At 34.3% G+C, this 17,698-nt stretch overlaps 1 protein-coding gene across 1 annotated transcript; it reads left to right on the top strand.

Moving 5' to 3' along the window:
* The first annotated feature begins 3,024 nt into the window (after window positions 1-3,024).
* Window positions 3,025-3,851, top strand: LOC121240633 (17.4 kDa class I heat shock protein-like). Its single transcript, XM_041138121.1, has one exon. It carries the CDS (start codon window positions 3,219-3,221, stop codon window positions 3,693-3,695), a length of 477 nt encoding a protein of 158 aa, XP_040994055.1. The 5' UTR covers window positions 3,025-3,218; the 3' UTR covers window positions 3,696-3,851.
* Window positions 3,852-17,698: the final 13,847 nt, after the last annotated feature.

The raw sequence follows: 17,698 nt of genomic DNA, 5'->3' as shown, positions 1-17,698 counted from the left end.
CGCTGATCTTCAAGACTTCCGAAGGCGGCGCCAATCAGAGCGCCGAGTAGCTCGCACGCGCAGCCAAAAGATCTCGGAGACATTCAGCGAGTGGCTCTCGCGCGACGCCAGAAGGCCCTCTGCCGTGGTCACGCACGGCGCCACTGGGGTCTGTGAGTCCGAAACCTCCAAGATCGATAGTCTGTATCTCCTAGGGCACGCGCCACCGCAGCCGCGTGGAGCATTGCTTTTTCTGTTGTTACAGTGTTTTTCCTTGTATTTTATTTTTCGTGTCCTGTTTTTCTTTTTTGAAAAAATAAGAAATTCAAAAATGTTGTCCCTTCGGACCTTGGTCCAAACGGTGTGATGTCTCATCTCCGCTTAGGCTGTGTATGGGGTTGGTGCACCCTACTCCGCGTAGTCGGAGTATAGGTTTTGTCATTTGGTTACTATTTCTTTGTCAGGGACAAAGTTGTGCACAACGGATCCTTTAGACCTAGGTCTTTAGAGATCTGTCGTCTGGACTAGACTATGTCAACCACAAAAGTGTGTTGGGGAGCTATTAACGTTGTATGTTCTTTGTTATGAATGAAATGTGATCCCTTTTATTAAAAAAGAAAAAAAAAAGAGAAAAAAAAAAAAAGAACCACCACCATTGTGTTAAAACTATCGTCCATACGTTTTAAAAGAATAGAGAAAAATATAATAGAAATCAAATGAACAAGCAACATAAGCTATTATAATCGAACACAAGCTAGACTCAAATATGATAGCATGATTTGCTAAATTGCTAATGTTATTGACAAAACTTAATAACCACTAAATTGCTAATGTTATTGGGAAAATTATGGATTCTTAAACTGAAGAATTTGACCTTTTTTTTTTTTGTTTTTTAATTTCTTTTTTGTTTTTTTTTTTCTGAGAACAATAAGAAAGTACTTATCAAAAAGACGACACCCAGTAAGAAACTTCCCTAAAATTCTCTTCTCGGTCTACAACAAAATCTTTCTTATGATTTCAAACAGTTTCTAAAAAAACCATTACAAGTAAAGATAAGGCTTCTGTGACTGTAACGGTCAGCAGCTTCTGTAACAATCACAAGTGACGATGGATATTAACAATAGGAAAGCTAGGACTTCAGAGAGAGAGATCAGAAGACGGGGGAGGAAATTAACTCCCAAATTCCAAACGTCGTTTTCTAATAAACAAAATGTCGTCATGGGCTAATATACATATAGCTAGGCGGATACCGCCCGGGACTACCCACCTGTGACTGTTACATAAAAAATTTGGTTTGGATGCGCGCACAAGCTTATTGATCATTTGTCAAGAGATCGAATCGAGAGGAGATAAATACTAATTTGTTTACATGTCTCACATTTTCTATTTTATTTTTTTAAAAATAAAATCAACTAAAAAAACCAAACAAGAGCATAGACAGGAATCTAACTTGTATGTTTATTTCGAAAAATTATATATATATATATATATATATATATATATATATATATTGGACGGTAGATTTATAACGGATAAATATCATGCACCAATGGATATCTTAACAAAAAATAAAATTCCTACTTATTTATCTTTCTCTGTTGTTCTCTTTAGATAACAATAGACAAATATTCATTCAATATATAGAAGCATCGAATAAAAAACTCTCTGAATATTCTATAATAAACACAGCGATTTCTTCAAAACTCTCATATGTCTATTGTGTTTCTTTCTTGTTTTTGCATTCATTTCTTCGTTTCCTTTTGCAGGCTTTGATCCATTTCCCAACCCATTTATTTGGGTTTGCAAGGAAACCAGGTTGCTCGGTTAATCTCTTTGTTCTAAGTTCTGGGTGGGCTTTAGTTCTATGGATCAGTAGATTACAACCACCAACTTACTTGACTTTAAGATCAGGAGCTTAATTATTTTGCGGATGCTCCTTTTTTTTTTTTTTTTTTTTTTTTTTTTTTTATGAATAATGCTAGAGCTGCCGCTAGGCTCTCGGTTTGGAAGTTAAAACTGAGAGAAAAGAAAGGAACGATATGATGTTCTATGAATATTTTCTATTGTATGTATTCAGTGTCATTCGTTCGTTTATATAGGCTCATTGTTACAAGTAAGGGCAATGAGAATATACAGAAGAAAAGAGAATCAAAAGTGGTTACAACAGCCGTAAAAATGACAGATTTGCCAGTCGCAAGAATATTCCTGAAGGTTTTGGTCTTTTTGGGTGACAGTTGGCTTGGCCAAGGCGGTAATGTTCTTGATACGATCTCGTAGCACCTCTATAGGCTGATGCTAGAGGATGTTTGGTACGTACATGCCGGGCGCAAAGTTAGGTATTGCTCATTACGAAATCAGCCGTGATATGACGTAGGGAGTCAAAATGTACAGATAGTTTCAAAGGGAGATCATGGTACATATCGTAATAAATAAATGTAAATTGGGTATAAATTAAATTTTTAGAGTGAGTAGTTATAATTAAATGATATTTTTTTTGTACAGTCTCATAAATAGGTATTTTGGGAAAGACTTTCATGACTGTTATCCATCTCAACATCTAAATACTATTTAAAATTTCAAATATAAATATTTTTTAATTTTCAAATTTTAATTTCTTAACATTTTTTTATCTAATTATTACTTGATCATTATAACTTTTTAAAATTTTAAATAAAATATAAAAAATAATTTAATTTTTAAAATTTTAAAATAAAAATTATATTAAAAAATTATATTCTAATAATATTTTAAATTTATAATATCTTTATTTTTTTTTTCTCATTTTCAAAAACTCCATTAGACGTTATAATTTAAACAATTTTATTATTATTCATAAATTTCAGATCTTATCTCACTGAAACAACTTATATCTTATATATTTAGCAATTCCAAATACTTTTTTGGATTTTGTGGGTCTCTGTGGACGAAGTTTATAGAAGATTGTAGAAAGGGATGGCATTCAACTATTGCTTTTTCTGAATCCTACCCCGTTGATGATGACTTTGAAGACTGTTATCATGAGAACCTCTACGAGGACACTAGAAGTTTCATTCTTTTTCTTTTCTTTTTCCCTCTCTGTTTTTTTCCCTATCATGGAGAAAACAGAACCCTCTTCCGGGACCTATATATAGGGTGCTCACCAAGCTTGATTTCAACTCGAAATTCATCGCAGCTCAAAAGCTCTTATCTGTATCTGGTTTTCCCTTGTCAAGATTTCCTTCGCTCCAAAGTTTCCAGACATGTCGCTCGTTCCCAGCCTCTTTGGTGGTCGTCGAACAAACGTGTTTGATCCATTTTCTCTAGATTTGTGGGATCCCTTCGATGGACTCCTCTCCTCCGCCGTTGCCAATGTCCCTCCCTCAGCACGCGAAACCGCTGCGTTGGCCAACTTAAGAATCGACTGGAAGGAAACCCCAGAGGCCCATGTCTTCCATGCTGACCTCCCGGGCCTCAAGAAGGAGGAAGTGAAAGTCGAGGTTGAAGATGGAAGAATTCTGCAGATTAGCGGAGAGAGGAGCAAAGAGCAGGAGGAGAAGAACGATAAGTGGCACCGTATCGAGAGAAGCAGCGGCAAGTTCCTCCGCCGGTTCAGGCTGCCGGAAAATGCGAAGCTGGATCAGGTCAAGGCTAGTATGGAGAATGGGGTGCTTACTGTGACTGTTCCTAAAGAGGAGGAGAAGAAGCCTGAGGTCAAACCCATTGAGATCTCCGGTTGATGAGGAACATATATATCCTCCAACCTTTGAAGTTTGAAGCGTTTGTTTCGACTTTCGAGTCGATCTATGTCGAATAATTTCGGTTTTGTGTGTTTGTCTGTTTGTTTTTTTTTTTCTGAAGTTTGAAAATGTAAGAGTCTGTTCACTGTTGGTTGAGATTAAAATAATTTAGTGTCATCTGACACTTATTCATACCTTAATATTTTGGAAATTACTCGTAACTTCAAAAGAACTTCTTGTCTTTGCAAAAAGAAAACAAAAAATCTTTGGTTTAATTATTTAGCGAGATTTCTCTCTTTTGAATATAAATAATTTTAAATATTTCGATTTTTTTCTATCACAAATTTAATAGATCAATTAACGATCAATTTATTCACATGGATGATAATTAATTAGTTACATCATCGTCAATAAGAATGTGCCACATATCACATATGTCCACAGGTCAAAATAGATAAACAATAAAAATAAAATGATTTTAAAAAATAAAAAAATCTAAAGATAAATTAAAAAATAAAAACTGCACGTCAGACTTGGTCCCCAACTTAATTTGGGTCTCGGGTTTTAAAGATTTTATTTTATTTTTTAAATTTTAGATTTTTTTAGCTTTTTTCAAAATAGTTTTCATTTTTTATTATTTATTGTGACACGTAGATGTATCCGTGGCGTAAAATGAAATATGACAAATTTTTATTGGCGATCATGTAATTTGTGAGTTTCGTTAATACTACAAGTTTTACACAAATCTTTTATATTGGATTTATTTTTATTTTTTTATAAAATAACTGCGTAAAATTTATACATTTGAGACTAATTATTATCTCTAACGTTACTTTTATCTATTTGCAATGAAGAATGAAAAAGTTGAGAATATCATAATGACATGAAACAGTTCATTTTAAGAGTTAGGGAGTAATTCATTTAAAAACCAAATCATATTGACTGTTTTATTATTTAACTCTTTAAATTGATTTTTATTCAAATGAAATCACGCATTTGAGAATATTATTAATATTTAAAATTTATCTCTTGCTAATGAATAGTGAATACCTAGCCAGAAGTTCTCTCAAGATAGTCTCTTTCTAATTTCTTTTTACGGCTATTTTTTTTTTTTTAGACAACTCGTGTTAATAAAATTGAAAAGTATAGAGGGAAACCCATCAAACATTATAAGAGCGTCCTTCTTAGCTTGATCAAATGAGAGGAGGTTGGTTAAAATTTGTATAATTGATGTCAAAAATATTTCATATTAAATTAGATAAATTTAAAATAATTTAAATTTTTATTACAGTGTTAAATATGGAGAATTATAATTGATTTATTAAATATTAAAATATTAATTTTTCATTTCAAATAAATATTAAAATATTAATTTTTTATTCCAAGTAAAAATACTATTTACTTTGTAATTAAGAAATTTAGATAGAATTTTAAATGAGTTTAATCAAATATTTTTTGTTATTAATATTAAATTACTTTTAAAAATATGATTTTTTTAATATTAATTTAAATAGAATATAATTATTATTAACATTTAATTAGTAGAGATATAAATTAAATAAAAAATTATTAAATTAATAATATTTTATTATTATATAGAGATTAAATAAATAATTTAATGTGGAGTTAAATTTGGATCAACTCAACTCATTTATATGAAATTGATTAAATAGGTTAAATGGACTGAAACGGGTTAAATGGGTGTGTCCAGGTCAACCCAATAAAATTTAATTACTAAACGAGTTAAGCGAATTATGTTGTGTCACCCGTTATTTATATTGGTTAGGTTAGGGTTTTAGGGTCTAACTCATTTAATTAAACCGCGAGTTGCAATTGGATTGACTTATATAGTCTAATACTTGACATAACATGAACACGACCCGTAAAAACGAATTGTCATTACTAGTCAGCGGTTCAAGTCCACTTATCTCAAAGTAATATTGAAAATTTGATTTTGATGAAATTTTATTTGAGAAATCATATTTGCCCTGAGCAGCTACGGGGATCTCTAATCAATGAATACACATGCATTAGGGTTTGTAGAGTTGCTATATATATATATATATATATATATATATATATATATATTAATCCAGATTTGGCTTAAGAGACGATCTAGGATTTTTACTAGATCAGGAGGTCAAAAAATGAACATGGAGTTAGAAAGGAAATATCCATTACTTTGTGGGTATAATATTGAACTTGCATGATCTTAGGGGAACTAATTAGTTTTTACTATAGCCTAAAAAGAACTGATCCCTCTTTTCTTTTTAAGACTTCTCCTTTTAAGAAGAATCTTTAAAAAAAATAATTTATACAAATTTTAAATAGAAAAATTTAATATAAATCTTTATAAAAAAGTAGAGCTGATATTGAAAAAATATAAAAAATAATAACTTTTCTAATGAGATCAAAATTTTTATAAATGATGTAAAAATTTATCTGTTTAAAATTTCAACCTAACGTTACTCCTGTCAAAATCGTAGCAAGCCCTACCAACCAAATCAACCGTTTGCATCAACCTTCAATCACACCACCCACCCCCCCCCCCCCCCCCAAACAATATACATATCCCATGTTTCCCTAGGTATATCAGTACTCCTTTTCTTCCTTTGCACATCTCGGTTTTTGTGCACCAACTCGTCACCGCCCCTACCATTGGAAGTGCCATCCCCATCTTCTAGGGCTGAGCAAAAATCCGACAATCTGACTCCGAATCCGACTCCGCTCCGGCTCCGCTCCGAGTCCGCTCTGACTCCGACAAGTCGGAGTCGGAGTCGGAGTTTTTTCCCTATTGGAAGTCGGAGTCGGAGTCGGAGTCGGAGTCATTGAAGAACCGACTCCGACTCCGCTCCGATCCGCCTCCGCCTCCGACTTGGTCCTCCGACTCCGCCTTCGATTTTATACATATTTTATAAAAAATATATGTGTTTTTCTATATATTAATCATTTAAATTTTATACAACTATATCTTATATAGTTAGTTAAACTCAATAATATACTAGTTAAATAATATATTTATACTATAATATATAGACTAAATTGACTAATAAATAATAATAGTTTAGTGTATGACTATATGTAAATATCATACTATTACAAATTTATAATATTACTACCATGTTACATGTAAGTTGTAACACTAAATTACTAATGTATAAATATAATAACATGTAATACTAATGTATATATAATATACTATAAACACTAAGATGCATAATAACATTAACATGTAATACTAATGGATAAACACTAATCTATAAATTTAGAATAACATATAATACTAATGAATAATAACTAAAGTATTATTCATATAAATTTTATATAACAATATCTTGTATTAATTATATTTTTTGACTTAATAAATTCTCAACATATTCCTTTTGATAAATATATTAGTAATACTAATATACATTAGTATATTAATTAGATTTATGGCCTAATACTAATACTATTAGTAATCCACTTTAACTAATACTAATATTTATACTAATACTATTATAGACTATAGTTATAACTTATAGTATTATACCTACACTAAATCATTGATTCACTATAACTTATACTAATATAGTTATGTTAAATCACTATAACTAAAATAATGTAGTTATACTAATCATTATAACTATATATAGTATTAATATCACTATTAGTATAATATATAGTATTAATAATAACTAATACTAATATAACTATTAGTATAACTAATGTCACTACTAGTATAACTAATACTATTAGTGTATTACTAATATTTATATATAGTAATATATATATCAAGTATAAGAGATTAGAGATTTAATATATATAATATTAAATCACTAACATACTAATAGTATGATACTATAGTATTAGTAATTATACTATAAGATATAGTAATAGACTAATAGTATAATATATTAATACTATATTATATATAAAATAGTAATACTATATTTTGAATCTTCATTTCATATACGGTGCCTTTTTTTTTTTAATATTCATATATAATAATATATATCATATATATAATATAATTAAAAATAGATTCATAGTAATTATAATAGTATACTATAGTAACTATACGGTGCTTTTTTTTTAATCTTCATTTCGTATACGGTGCCTTTGTTTATTGTAGTGATTAGTTGGATGTGGATATGAAATCATGGACAATGGGAGTACATGTAAAAATATGACTTTCTTTTTATTTTTTGAATGTATGTTAGTATGTTACTTGTTTTATTTAGTTGTATTTTTTATTATAATCAAAAGTTTAATAAGTTTGGATTGTAATTTTGAGAAAATTGAAATTTGAAAGACCACAATTTTTTTTTTAAAGTGGGTCAAATATGAAGTTCAAAAAAAATTTAAAAAAAAAAGTCAAAAAATCCGATTCCAATCCGACAAGTCGGAGTTGGATCGGAGTCGGATTCTCTACATGTCGGAGTCGGAGGTCGGATTCGACCTCCGACAAAGTCGGAGTCGGAGTCGGAGGTTGGGCCCTCCGACTCCGAAACTGTCGATGCTCAGCCCTACCATCTTCAATGACCACTTTTTTCTCAACTACGAGTCAAGAAATTATGCGATGCTAGATTAGATTTTCCGATTTGCTTTTAAAATCTTGATCTGGTTTATAGCATTCTCATTAAGATTTATCTTTAAAATTTAACTAATATCATATTTTTTTATTTAAAAAAAAAACTTCAAACCGGGCAAGTTCAAAATCCATTTTCACAACCATCCAATAAAATAATGACACATAAGCATTCTATAGAAATTTTCATTGCAACTGCGTACACTCCAAAACGTCTCCTCCTCCTTTCTCTCCTCCCTCTCCCATCTGCAAGATTCAAGAAGCCCTAAAGCCCAAAAAAAAAAAAAAAAAAAAAAAAAAGCACGAAGTCAAAGCTCCCTCTCCCTCCCCATCTGCGCTCGACGTCGATGGAAGGTAGTCCCTGCAAAATTGTCTTCTGTTTGAAGCTCCCTCCCGCCGAAGCTCCCTCTCCCACCAATACCTCAACGTTATCGAAAAAAATAATCCCACCACTCGTTACCACCAAGAGATTGAGGACGGATCAGCCGACTGAATGCGAATGGTCTCCCCTACCCCAGAAAAAAAAAAAAAAAAAAAGTTCTGAACGGTAATTCTTCGAACAGTGCTCGATCGGATCCCACTACAGTCACTGATGCTCTTGGAAAACTTTAAATGGAGGGTTTAATCACCCACATGGCTCCATGTGTTTTGCGATGTAATTACTTGCCCGCCTCATCGAAATGAATGCTACCCATGTGCATGTGCTGCTTTTCCCCATTCCCAGCCAAGCCAAATACCCATTTTGACATATTTTGTAATAGTCCAATTTATAGAGATTGACATGATATTTTTCAAAAAATTTTGAAAAAGTGTATCTTTATAAAATAAAATTTATAATGAAATTTGAAATGAGGGGAAAACAGGGAATTAATCGAACTGGGGTGGGGGGATGGAGATGGAACTCTTGCAGATGGGGGGGGGGGGGGGGGGGGGGGGGGGGGGCGAAGGAAGGGGGGGAGACGTTTTGGGTATATGCAGGTGTAATGAGAATTTCTACGGAATGTCTACGTGTCATTTGATTAGATGGTGTGAAAATGGGTTTAAAACCCATCCAGGCTGAAGCTTGACTAGGGCTGAGCACCGCCTGTTTCGGAGTCGGAGGGCCCAACCTCCGACTCCGACTCCGACTCTGATTTTGTCGGAGGTCGAATCCGACCTCCGACTCCGACTCCGAGATGTGCAAAATCCGCTCCGACTCCGACTCCGACTTGTCGGAGCAGAGTCGGAGTAGAGTCGGATTTTTTGATTTTTTTTTTTAATCTTTTTTAACTTCATATTTGACCTACTTTTAAAAAAAAAAATTGTGGACTTTTAAATTTCAATTTTCTCAACATTACAATCTAAACTAATTAAACTTTTGATTATAACAAAAAATACAACTAAATAAAATAAGTAATATACTAACATGCATTCAAAAAGTAAAAAAAAAAAAAATCCTATTTTTACATATACTCTCATCATCCATATCCTGATATCCACATCCAACTAAATACTAATCACTACAATAAACATTCACATATCAACCTACCATCCATCATCCATAAAAATTAAAAGAAAATTCTATTTTGACATGTACTCCCATCATGATATCATCCATATCCTGATATCCACATCATTCTAACAACAAAAAAATCCAAAATATTCTAAGAGCCAACCAAAATAAATGTTCCCAAGAACATTTAAATATTTAATTACAAACTTTCAAATGCACCAAAATAGAATAAATTACAAACTTCCAAATTACAATATTCTAAATGCCCAACAAATGAACCAAAATATATTAAATGTTAGAAACTTCCATATGTTCCAACTTCCAACTTTCAAGTTGTGCCTGAAAAGGAAAAAAAAAGAATATTAGTAAGGAAAACAACCCAACTTTAATATCATATGAAAAAAAAATTTAAACAAATATAAAAAACATGTATATTACATCTTATTAGGAAGATGCAAAATCTTATATAGTTGTAATATTCTCAAAAAACCTATTAGGAGGAATGGATCCATTTAGCTTTTTTGAACTAAGGTCTCGGAAACTTAAATAAATATGAACTTATGGTATAAACAAAGTAGAAGTAAATAGCAGAGTTATCTTTGAAAAGTAAACAGAATTCAGCATAAAGCATTTAGTATTTTGGATAGTAACTCAAACCTCAAATGCTCAATATGTCAAATTGTCAATCATCTTCACGAAGTAAGTTGGCCATACCAGTGATTAATTCTATATTAAGATGTTAAAGTATAGGAGGTTAGTATCAGAAAATGGCAAAATCAACATATATAATAACTTAAAAAAATCTCTAAATACATTACCTGAGTCTAACTTATAACTCTCCACATCATCAATGGCATCCGTATAATTTTGACTCAAGCATATAGGAGTTGACTTCAACCAGTTTTGTGTGCACACAAGAGCTTCGACAGTTCTAGGAGCCAAAGAACTCCTAAATGGATCCAGGACACGGCCTCCTGTGCTAAATGCCGACTCAGATGCAACGGTGGTGATCGGAATGGCCAAGATATCTCTTGCCATTAGAGCAAGAACTGGATATTTGCTTGAGTTGACTTTCCACCATACCAAAATTTCAAAATTTCCCATAGGAACCTCAACATCCTCCAACAAATACCGCTCTAGTTCAGACTTACAATCCATCAACGATGCTGATTTTCGATCTTTATGGAATCCCAACAAAAAGTCCATGGGATCATCATCATTACAGGCACTACTACTACTACTCCCCATTGATGCACTAGCCTCACCACTCCGACTCCGAGTTGACTTAGACCCAGTTACGCAACCACCACAAAATCCTACATATTGTTCATACAAATATTCCATATCCCTCTTGAGGAGTCCAACAAATTCCTCACCCCTCTCATCGCCCAATGTTTTGTTGAACCAATATGCTTGAGCAACCAATTTGTACCGTGGATCAAGAATGGCAGCAACAAACAACAATCGATTTATTTTTTCTAGATCACCCCAATATTTATTATACTTTGTCTTCATTCTCAAAGCCATTGAACTCAAGCGTCGATTACTATTGTTACAAAAAGTATTCAAGTTTTTATGAATATTAATGAGCTCTTGGACATACAAATTTGATGTGACATATACTGTACCAGAAATACGCAGGGTGACATTATAAAATACATGAAGAAACTTTGAAAAGTTTCTTATGGTCTCCCAATCATCAGCCCCAGGAGCTCCTAGACCCTTTTTCCCATGCCCATCCTCAGACAAATAAACTCGTGAGTAAGGATCCTCATCAAGCAAAAGTTGGAAGGCTTTTTGATACTTCTCAGCCACGTCCAACATAAGAAAAGTCGAGTTCCATCTAGTAGGCACGTCAAGACACAAGAAACTAGAACATGACACTTTTGACCTATCAACACAAGACTTGAAAGTGACAAGTCTTTGGGGAGAAGACTTCACATACTTAATCAAATTTCTGACTCTTATGATCGAGTCATCAACATCTTTCAAACCTTCACTCACAACAAGGTTTAAGATGTGTGCTGTACACCTCATGTGAATAAACTCGTGAGCTGCAACACAATCCTCACTTCCTATTTCCCTTGTTCTCAACCAATCAATAGCAGAGTCGTTAGAGGTAGCATTGTCCACGGTAATTGTAAGGATTTTGTCAATACCCCAATCAAGCATACACTCCTCCAACTCCCTCCCAATCGTTGCCCCCTTGTGGTCGCTAATCCGAACAAATGAAATGATTCACTTCTGCAAGTTCCAATCACTATCAATAAAGTGAGCGGTCACACACATGTAATTAATATTTTGGATAGAAGTCCAAGTGTCGGTGGTCAAGCACACTCTTTGTTTGGTGGTCATAAACATTTTCTTCAAGCTATCCTTCTCTTTCAAGAATAGCCTCATACAATCACGCATTACGGTAAATCGAGAAGGAATTGAAAACCTAGGATCAAGGGATTTAGTGTATTCCCGAAACCCTTGGCCCTCAACAACCCTAAAGGGTAACTCATCCACTATCACCATCCTAGCAAGAGCTGCCCGGATTTTTTTCTCATTGTACTTGGTCATTCCTAAGCTCTTCTCCCCTTGGCCTTCAATTCTTGCTTCTGGGACCAAGAATGTTTGAGTCTTGTCCAACTTACTCTTACGATTTTTGGGGCAAAGTTGGATGTGTGTTTTCATGGCCGAAGTGCCTTGCCGTTTGGGATGGCATTTCCATTGCCTCCCACAATGGTTACAAGTAGCTATAGGCTCTTCGGGATCACAATCGGGCACTCTTGTGAAGTGGACCCATACCAAAGACCTGTTCCTAGGAACTCTACTACCAGGTGGAGGGCGAGGATTAGAACAGAAGGCACTAGGAGTGCCTACCGAAGATTCTATTGGTCCGCTAGACTCTTCAACTATGGGACATGGAGCATCAATAGACTGTTCTGGGATGCCAGGGGAAGATGCAGCTGTAGATGTAGGAGTGTTTGTGCCTTCTATATTCATGATTTAAGAACTAAAACACAACAAACAAAAAAAATCATACGATTAAGACAATCACTAAAACAGCCAAACACAGCCTTAAAAGCATAATACAAACTCATTAACTCAACTAGTGGATGTTTTACAATCACTAAAACATAAATATATTTGAGAAAATATATACTCATCTTAAACAGAAAAATAGAAAAAAAAAAATCAGACCCAACATTCAACAATATAAACGAAAACACCACTAAAACAACATCAAAAATTACATATTTTTGGCCCTTTTGGGTAACAGATTCCCCAATCAACAATCAACAAAATAACCCAAACTTGATGACTGATGAGTGATGAGCTTTCTGTTTAACATCAAAGATTCAAAATTTGTTTGTTCACTTGGCTCATTTAATTAATTAAAGTGCCAGAATGTCAGTGTTGTGTTTGCATGAATGCCAAAAATTATGGAGATCATTTTGTTATGAATTAAACTATAATGCCAAATTTAGAAATAAACATAGAAAAAATCCATGATCAAAATAAACATAGAAAAAATCAATGATCAATCTACCGAGAGCCGAGAGGAGCTGAGCGAGAGGGGGGCTGTGCAAGAGAGGGGCTCCGCAAGAGGGCTGCGCCGCCGCGAGGGAGGAGCTCCGCGAGAGGGCTGCGTGAGGGAGGGGCTCCGCGAGAGGGCTGCGCGAGGGAGGGGCTGCGCGAGGGAGGGGCTCTGCGAGAGGGCTGCGGCTGCGCGAGGGAGGGGCTCCGCGAGGGAGGGGCTCCGCGAGAGGGCTGCGGCTGCGGAGGGAGGGGCTCCGCGAGAGGGCTGGGCGGCAGGGCTAGACTCGAGAGATTGCTGTGCCGGTGCGAGAGAGTGCTGCGTGAGAGAGTTGTGTTAGTCTACGACTACAAGAGAGGGCTGCTGCTGCGCGAGAGGGAAGGGAGGGCTGCGGGCCTGTGCTGCGGCGCTGTGCGAGAGAGGGACAGAGTCTCATCAGCGATTCAGCCGAAATGCATTAGCTATTTAGCCCTAATTCACCGAATCACATGAAGATGAAATTGAAAAGGGGGGGAAGTATAAGTATAAATCTAAACGGCGCCGTATTATATATATTAGTAGTATAAAATCTATTTTATCTATTATATATATATTAAGATTCATAAAAAAATATATGATATATATATTATTATATATGAATATTAAAAAAAAGGTACCCTATAAGAAATATTAGTAATACACTAATATACTTGATATATTATATATATATGTATATAGATTAAATCTCTAACCTCTTAATTCTTATACTTGATATATATATTAATATATATAAATATTAGTAAGACACTAACAGTATTAGTATTAGTATTAATATTAGTTATACTAGTAGTGATATTAGTTATACTAATAGTTATATTAGTATTAGTTATTATTAATACTATATATTATACTAATAGTGATATTAATACTATATAATAGTATTAGTATTAATATTATACTAATTATATCACTAATAGTAATTAGTATTAGTATACTAATACTAGTATATTGCTATAGTTAATAGTACCCTATAGTAATATAACTATATTAGTATTACTTATAGTGATTTAAATTTTAGTATAACTATATTAGTATAAGTTCTAATAATTTAGTATAGTTATAATACTATAAGTTATAACTATAGTCTATATTAGTATTAGTATTAGTTATGATGATTAGCATAATTATATATTAGTGTTTGCTATAGTGATTTTAATTTAGTATAACTATATAATAGTATTAGTATAAATGTTATACTGACTATATCACTGATTGTATTAGTACACTAATATCTAATACTAGTATATCACTATAGTTAATAGTATCATATAGTAATACTGTAATATAATATTAGTAATTAATACTATAGTGATTTATATAGTAATTTATATATAGGCTTAAAGTGGTTTACTAATTTATATATAGTAATTAATACTATTAGTAATTTATATGAATAATACTTTAGTTATTATACATTAATATTATATGTTATTATAAATTTATAGATTAGTGTTTATACATTAGTATTACAATATTACATGTCGATGCTATTATGCATCTTAGATTCTTAGTGTTTATGGTATATTATATATACATTAGTATTATATGCTATTATATTTATACATTAGTAATTTAGTGTTGCATGGTAGTATTTAGTAATATTGTAAATTTGTAATAGTATGATATTTACATCTAGTTATATACTAAACTATTATTAGTCAATTTAGTCCATATATTATAGTATAAATATATTATTTAACTAGAATATTATTGAGTTTAATTAACTATATAAGATATAGTTGTATAAAATTTAAATAATTAATATATAGAAAAACACATCTTCTTATAAAATATATATAAAATCGGAGGCGGAGTCAGAGGGACAATCAGAGTCGGAGTCGGAGTCGGAGGCGGAGGCGGAGGGTCGGAGTCGGATCGGAGCAGAGCCGGAGTCGGTTCATCAATGACTCCGACTCCGACTCCGACTCCGACTTCTAGGAGGAAAAAACCTCCGACTCCGACTCCGACTTGTCGGAGTCGGAGCGGAGCCGGAGCGGAGCCGGTGCGGAGCTGGAGTCGGAGTCGGATTTTCAGATTTTTGCTCAGCCCTATGCGTGACGACGGCAGAGGGCCTTCTGGCGTCGCGCGAGAGCCACTCGCTGAATGTCTCCGAGATCTTTTGGCTGCGCGTGCGAGCTACTCGGCGCTCTGATTGGCGCCGCCTTCGGAAGTCTTGAAGATCAGCGACTGGGCAACGCCATGGAGAGGCGTGTGCTGATCAATAGTCTCCGGACATCCAAGATCCACGACTCTCCCTTATTTAGCCTGCAAAACACAACAAACACAACAAAACACAAAAAAAAGAGCACTACACAGAGGGGACAGTGGGGGAGGGAGGGAGGGGGAAGGAGCCGAAGCTCCCAAGTGGTGGTGGTTTTTGTTCTGCTCATATATAGTTGGATTTGGAGGAAAACATTGCTCCTTTAATGCCTTCATCCATAGAGACCGAAAGTCTAACACCATCCCTCCCTTTCATCCATAATGACATCCAGAAAGGCTAGCAATCAGTTTATGGTATGAGAACATTTTACAAAGGTTGATGCTATTGAATCAATTGACCTTAAAGCCTAATGCAACTATTATTCAGCCAATTTGGATGTCATTATAAGAATGACACTTCATCATTGACAGACCATGTAAGCTTCCACTTCCAAAACTGCCAGAATAACAAAAACCCACGCCACTAATCACAAGAAAACACCAACTTAGAGAATGAGACTGAACAAGATTCCATTCATAAATCTTCTAGAGAATTTTCGAGGAATTATCAACCTTCAAAAACAGAACTTCCAAGATTCATCCACTGCCTTCTTCATTCCCTCCTTCTGCTTGTAAAGCTGCAAAATACTACAATCCCTCCCAAAGTACAATGTTTTGTACTAAACACACTCAACCAAAAGAAAACATAATACAATCTTATTACAAGCTAAACACATTGTATCATTAAAACAAAACCCAACTCCAAAATGCAAGATACACATATAAAACGCACTCTTCCCTTCTCTATAGAAACAAATCATTTCATTAACTTCTTTATTCTTCATCTTCACCTTTGACCGTTAATATCGTTGAAGCTTCCCTCAATAGTAGACCTCTACCACCGACCTCCACCACTTCGAGGCCTTGTTCAAGCACTCGTGACAATTTTCACCACTTCAAGGCCTTGCCCACAAGGCACTCGTGGCAATATTACAAAATCGTTCCTACCAAATGGGGATAAAGAGCCCTAAGCTTCCATAACAACTCCCAAGAACTATCTTCTATTGGTGCCCTAACCCCTTTAATCAATACTTTAGTTGAGGCATGATTTGCCACTTTCCTCATTCTTCTCTCAAGTATGGTTCAGGCTACACATTTCCATCATTGTCCACTTGAGGTAGAGTAGGTAGAGGGGAAATTTGATCTCCAAGCTTCTTTTTCAAGAAAGATACATGAAAAATAGGATTTATTCCAGCTGAGGAAGGTAAGTCTAATCTGTAGGCCACCTTACCAATCCTCTTAAGAACCTGAATAATATCTAGGAGCCAGCTTCATATTTCGCCTCATTGCCACATACTTCTGTCTATAGGGCTGCAGTTTAAGGAAAACCCAATCACCCACTTCAAAAACCCTTTCAGTTATTTTCCTATTAGCGTATTTTTTCATTCTATTTTAGGCCTTTTGCAAATTCTCTCTTAAAAGAGATAACACATCATCACGTGATCTCAATTGCTAATCTACTATAGCATTAACAGTGGTGCCTAGGACATATGTCAGCAACTTAAGAGGAAGAATTCTATAAAGTGCTTGAAATGCAGACATACCAATAGATGAATGCATAGTAGTGTTGTAACACCACTATGCCATTGGTAACCAAGCACTCCAATTTTTTGGTTTGGTGCCAATATATTTCTACACATTTATTCAGGCTTCAGCTTGGCCATCAGATTGAGGATGATAGGCTGAGCTGAAGGCCAAATTAATTCCTTGCATCTTAAACAATTCTCTCCAAAACAGGCTGGTAAAGACCACATCATGATCAAATACTATGGATTTAGGCAAACTATGAAGCTTAAAAACTTCAGCAAAGAACACCTCAATAAAATCCAAATTTGGTCAATTTGTCTACCACAATCTGCCATTGGAAAGAAGTGACCAAATTTGGTCAATCTGTCTACCACATTCAAAATTACATACATACCATTAGAGGTTGGGAGGCCTTCAATAAAATCCATAGCAATGTCAAGCAAGGAGTATGAGGAATAGGCAAACGTTGGAGTAGTCCGACTAGAAGCACTATTTCATGCTTATTCATTTGAAAGATTTGGCACTCCCTAACTAATCTCTTGATATCCTTCCTCATATCATGCCAATAAAAATCAAGCCTAGCCCTTTGT

The sequence above is a fragment of the Juglans microcarpa x Juglans regia genome, chromosome 7S (assembly GCF_004785595.1).
Source record: "Juglans microcarpa x Juglans regia isolate MS1-56 chromosome 7S, Jm3101_v1.0, whole genome shotgun sequence".
Lineage (NCBI taxonomy): Eukaryota > Viridiplantae > Streptophyta > Magnoliopsida > Fagales > Juglandaceae > Juglans > Juglans microcarpa x Juglans regia.
The sequence above is the reverse complement of the archived record's forward strand: the minus strand, read 5'-3'. Positions and strand labels throughout refer to the sequence as shown.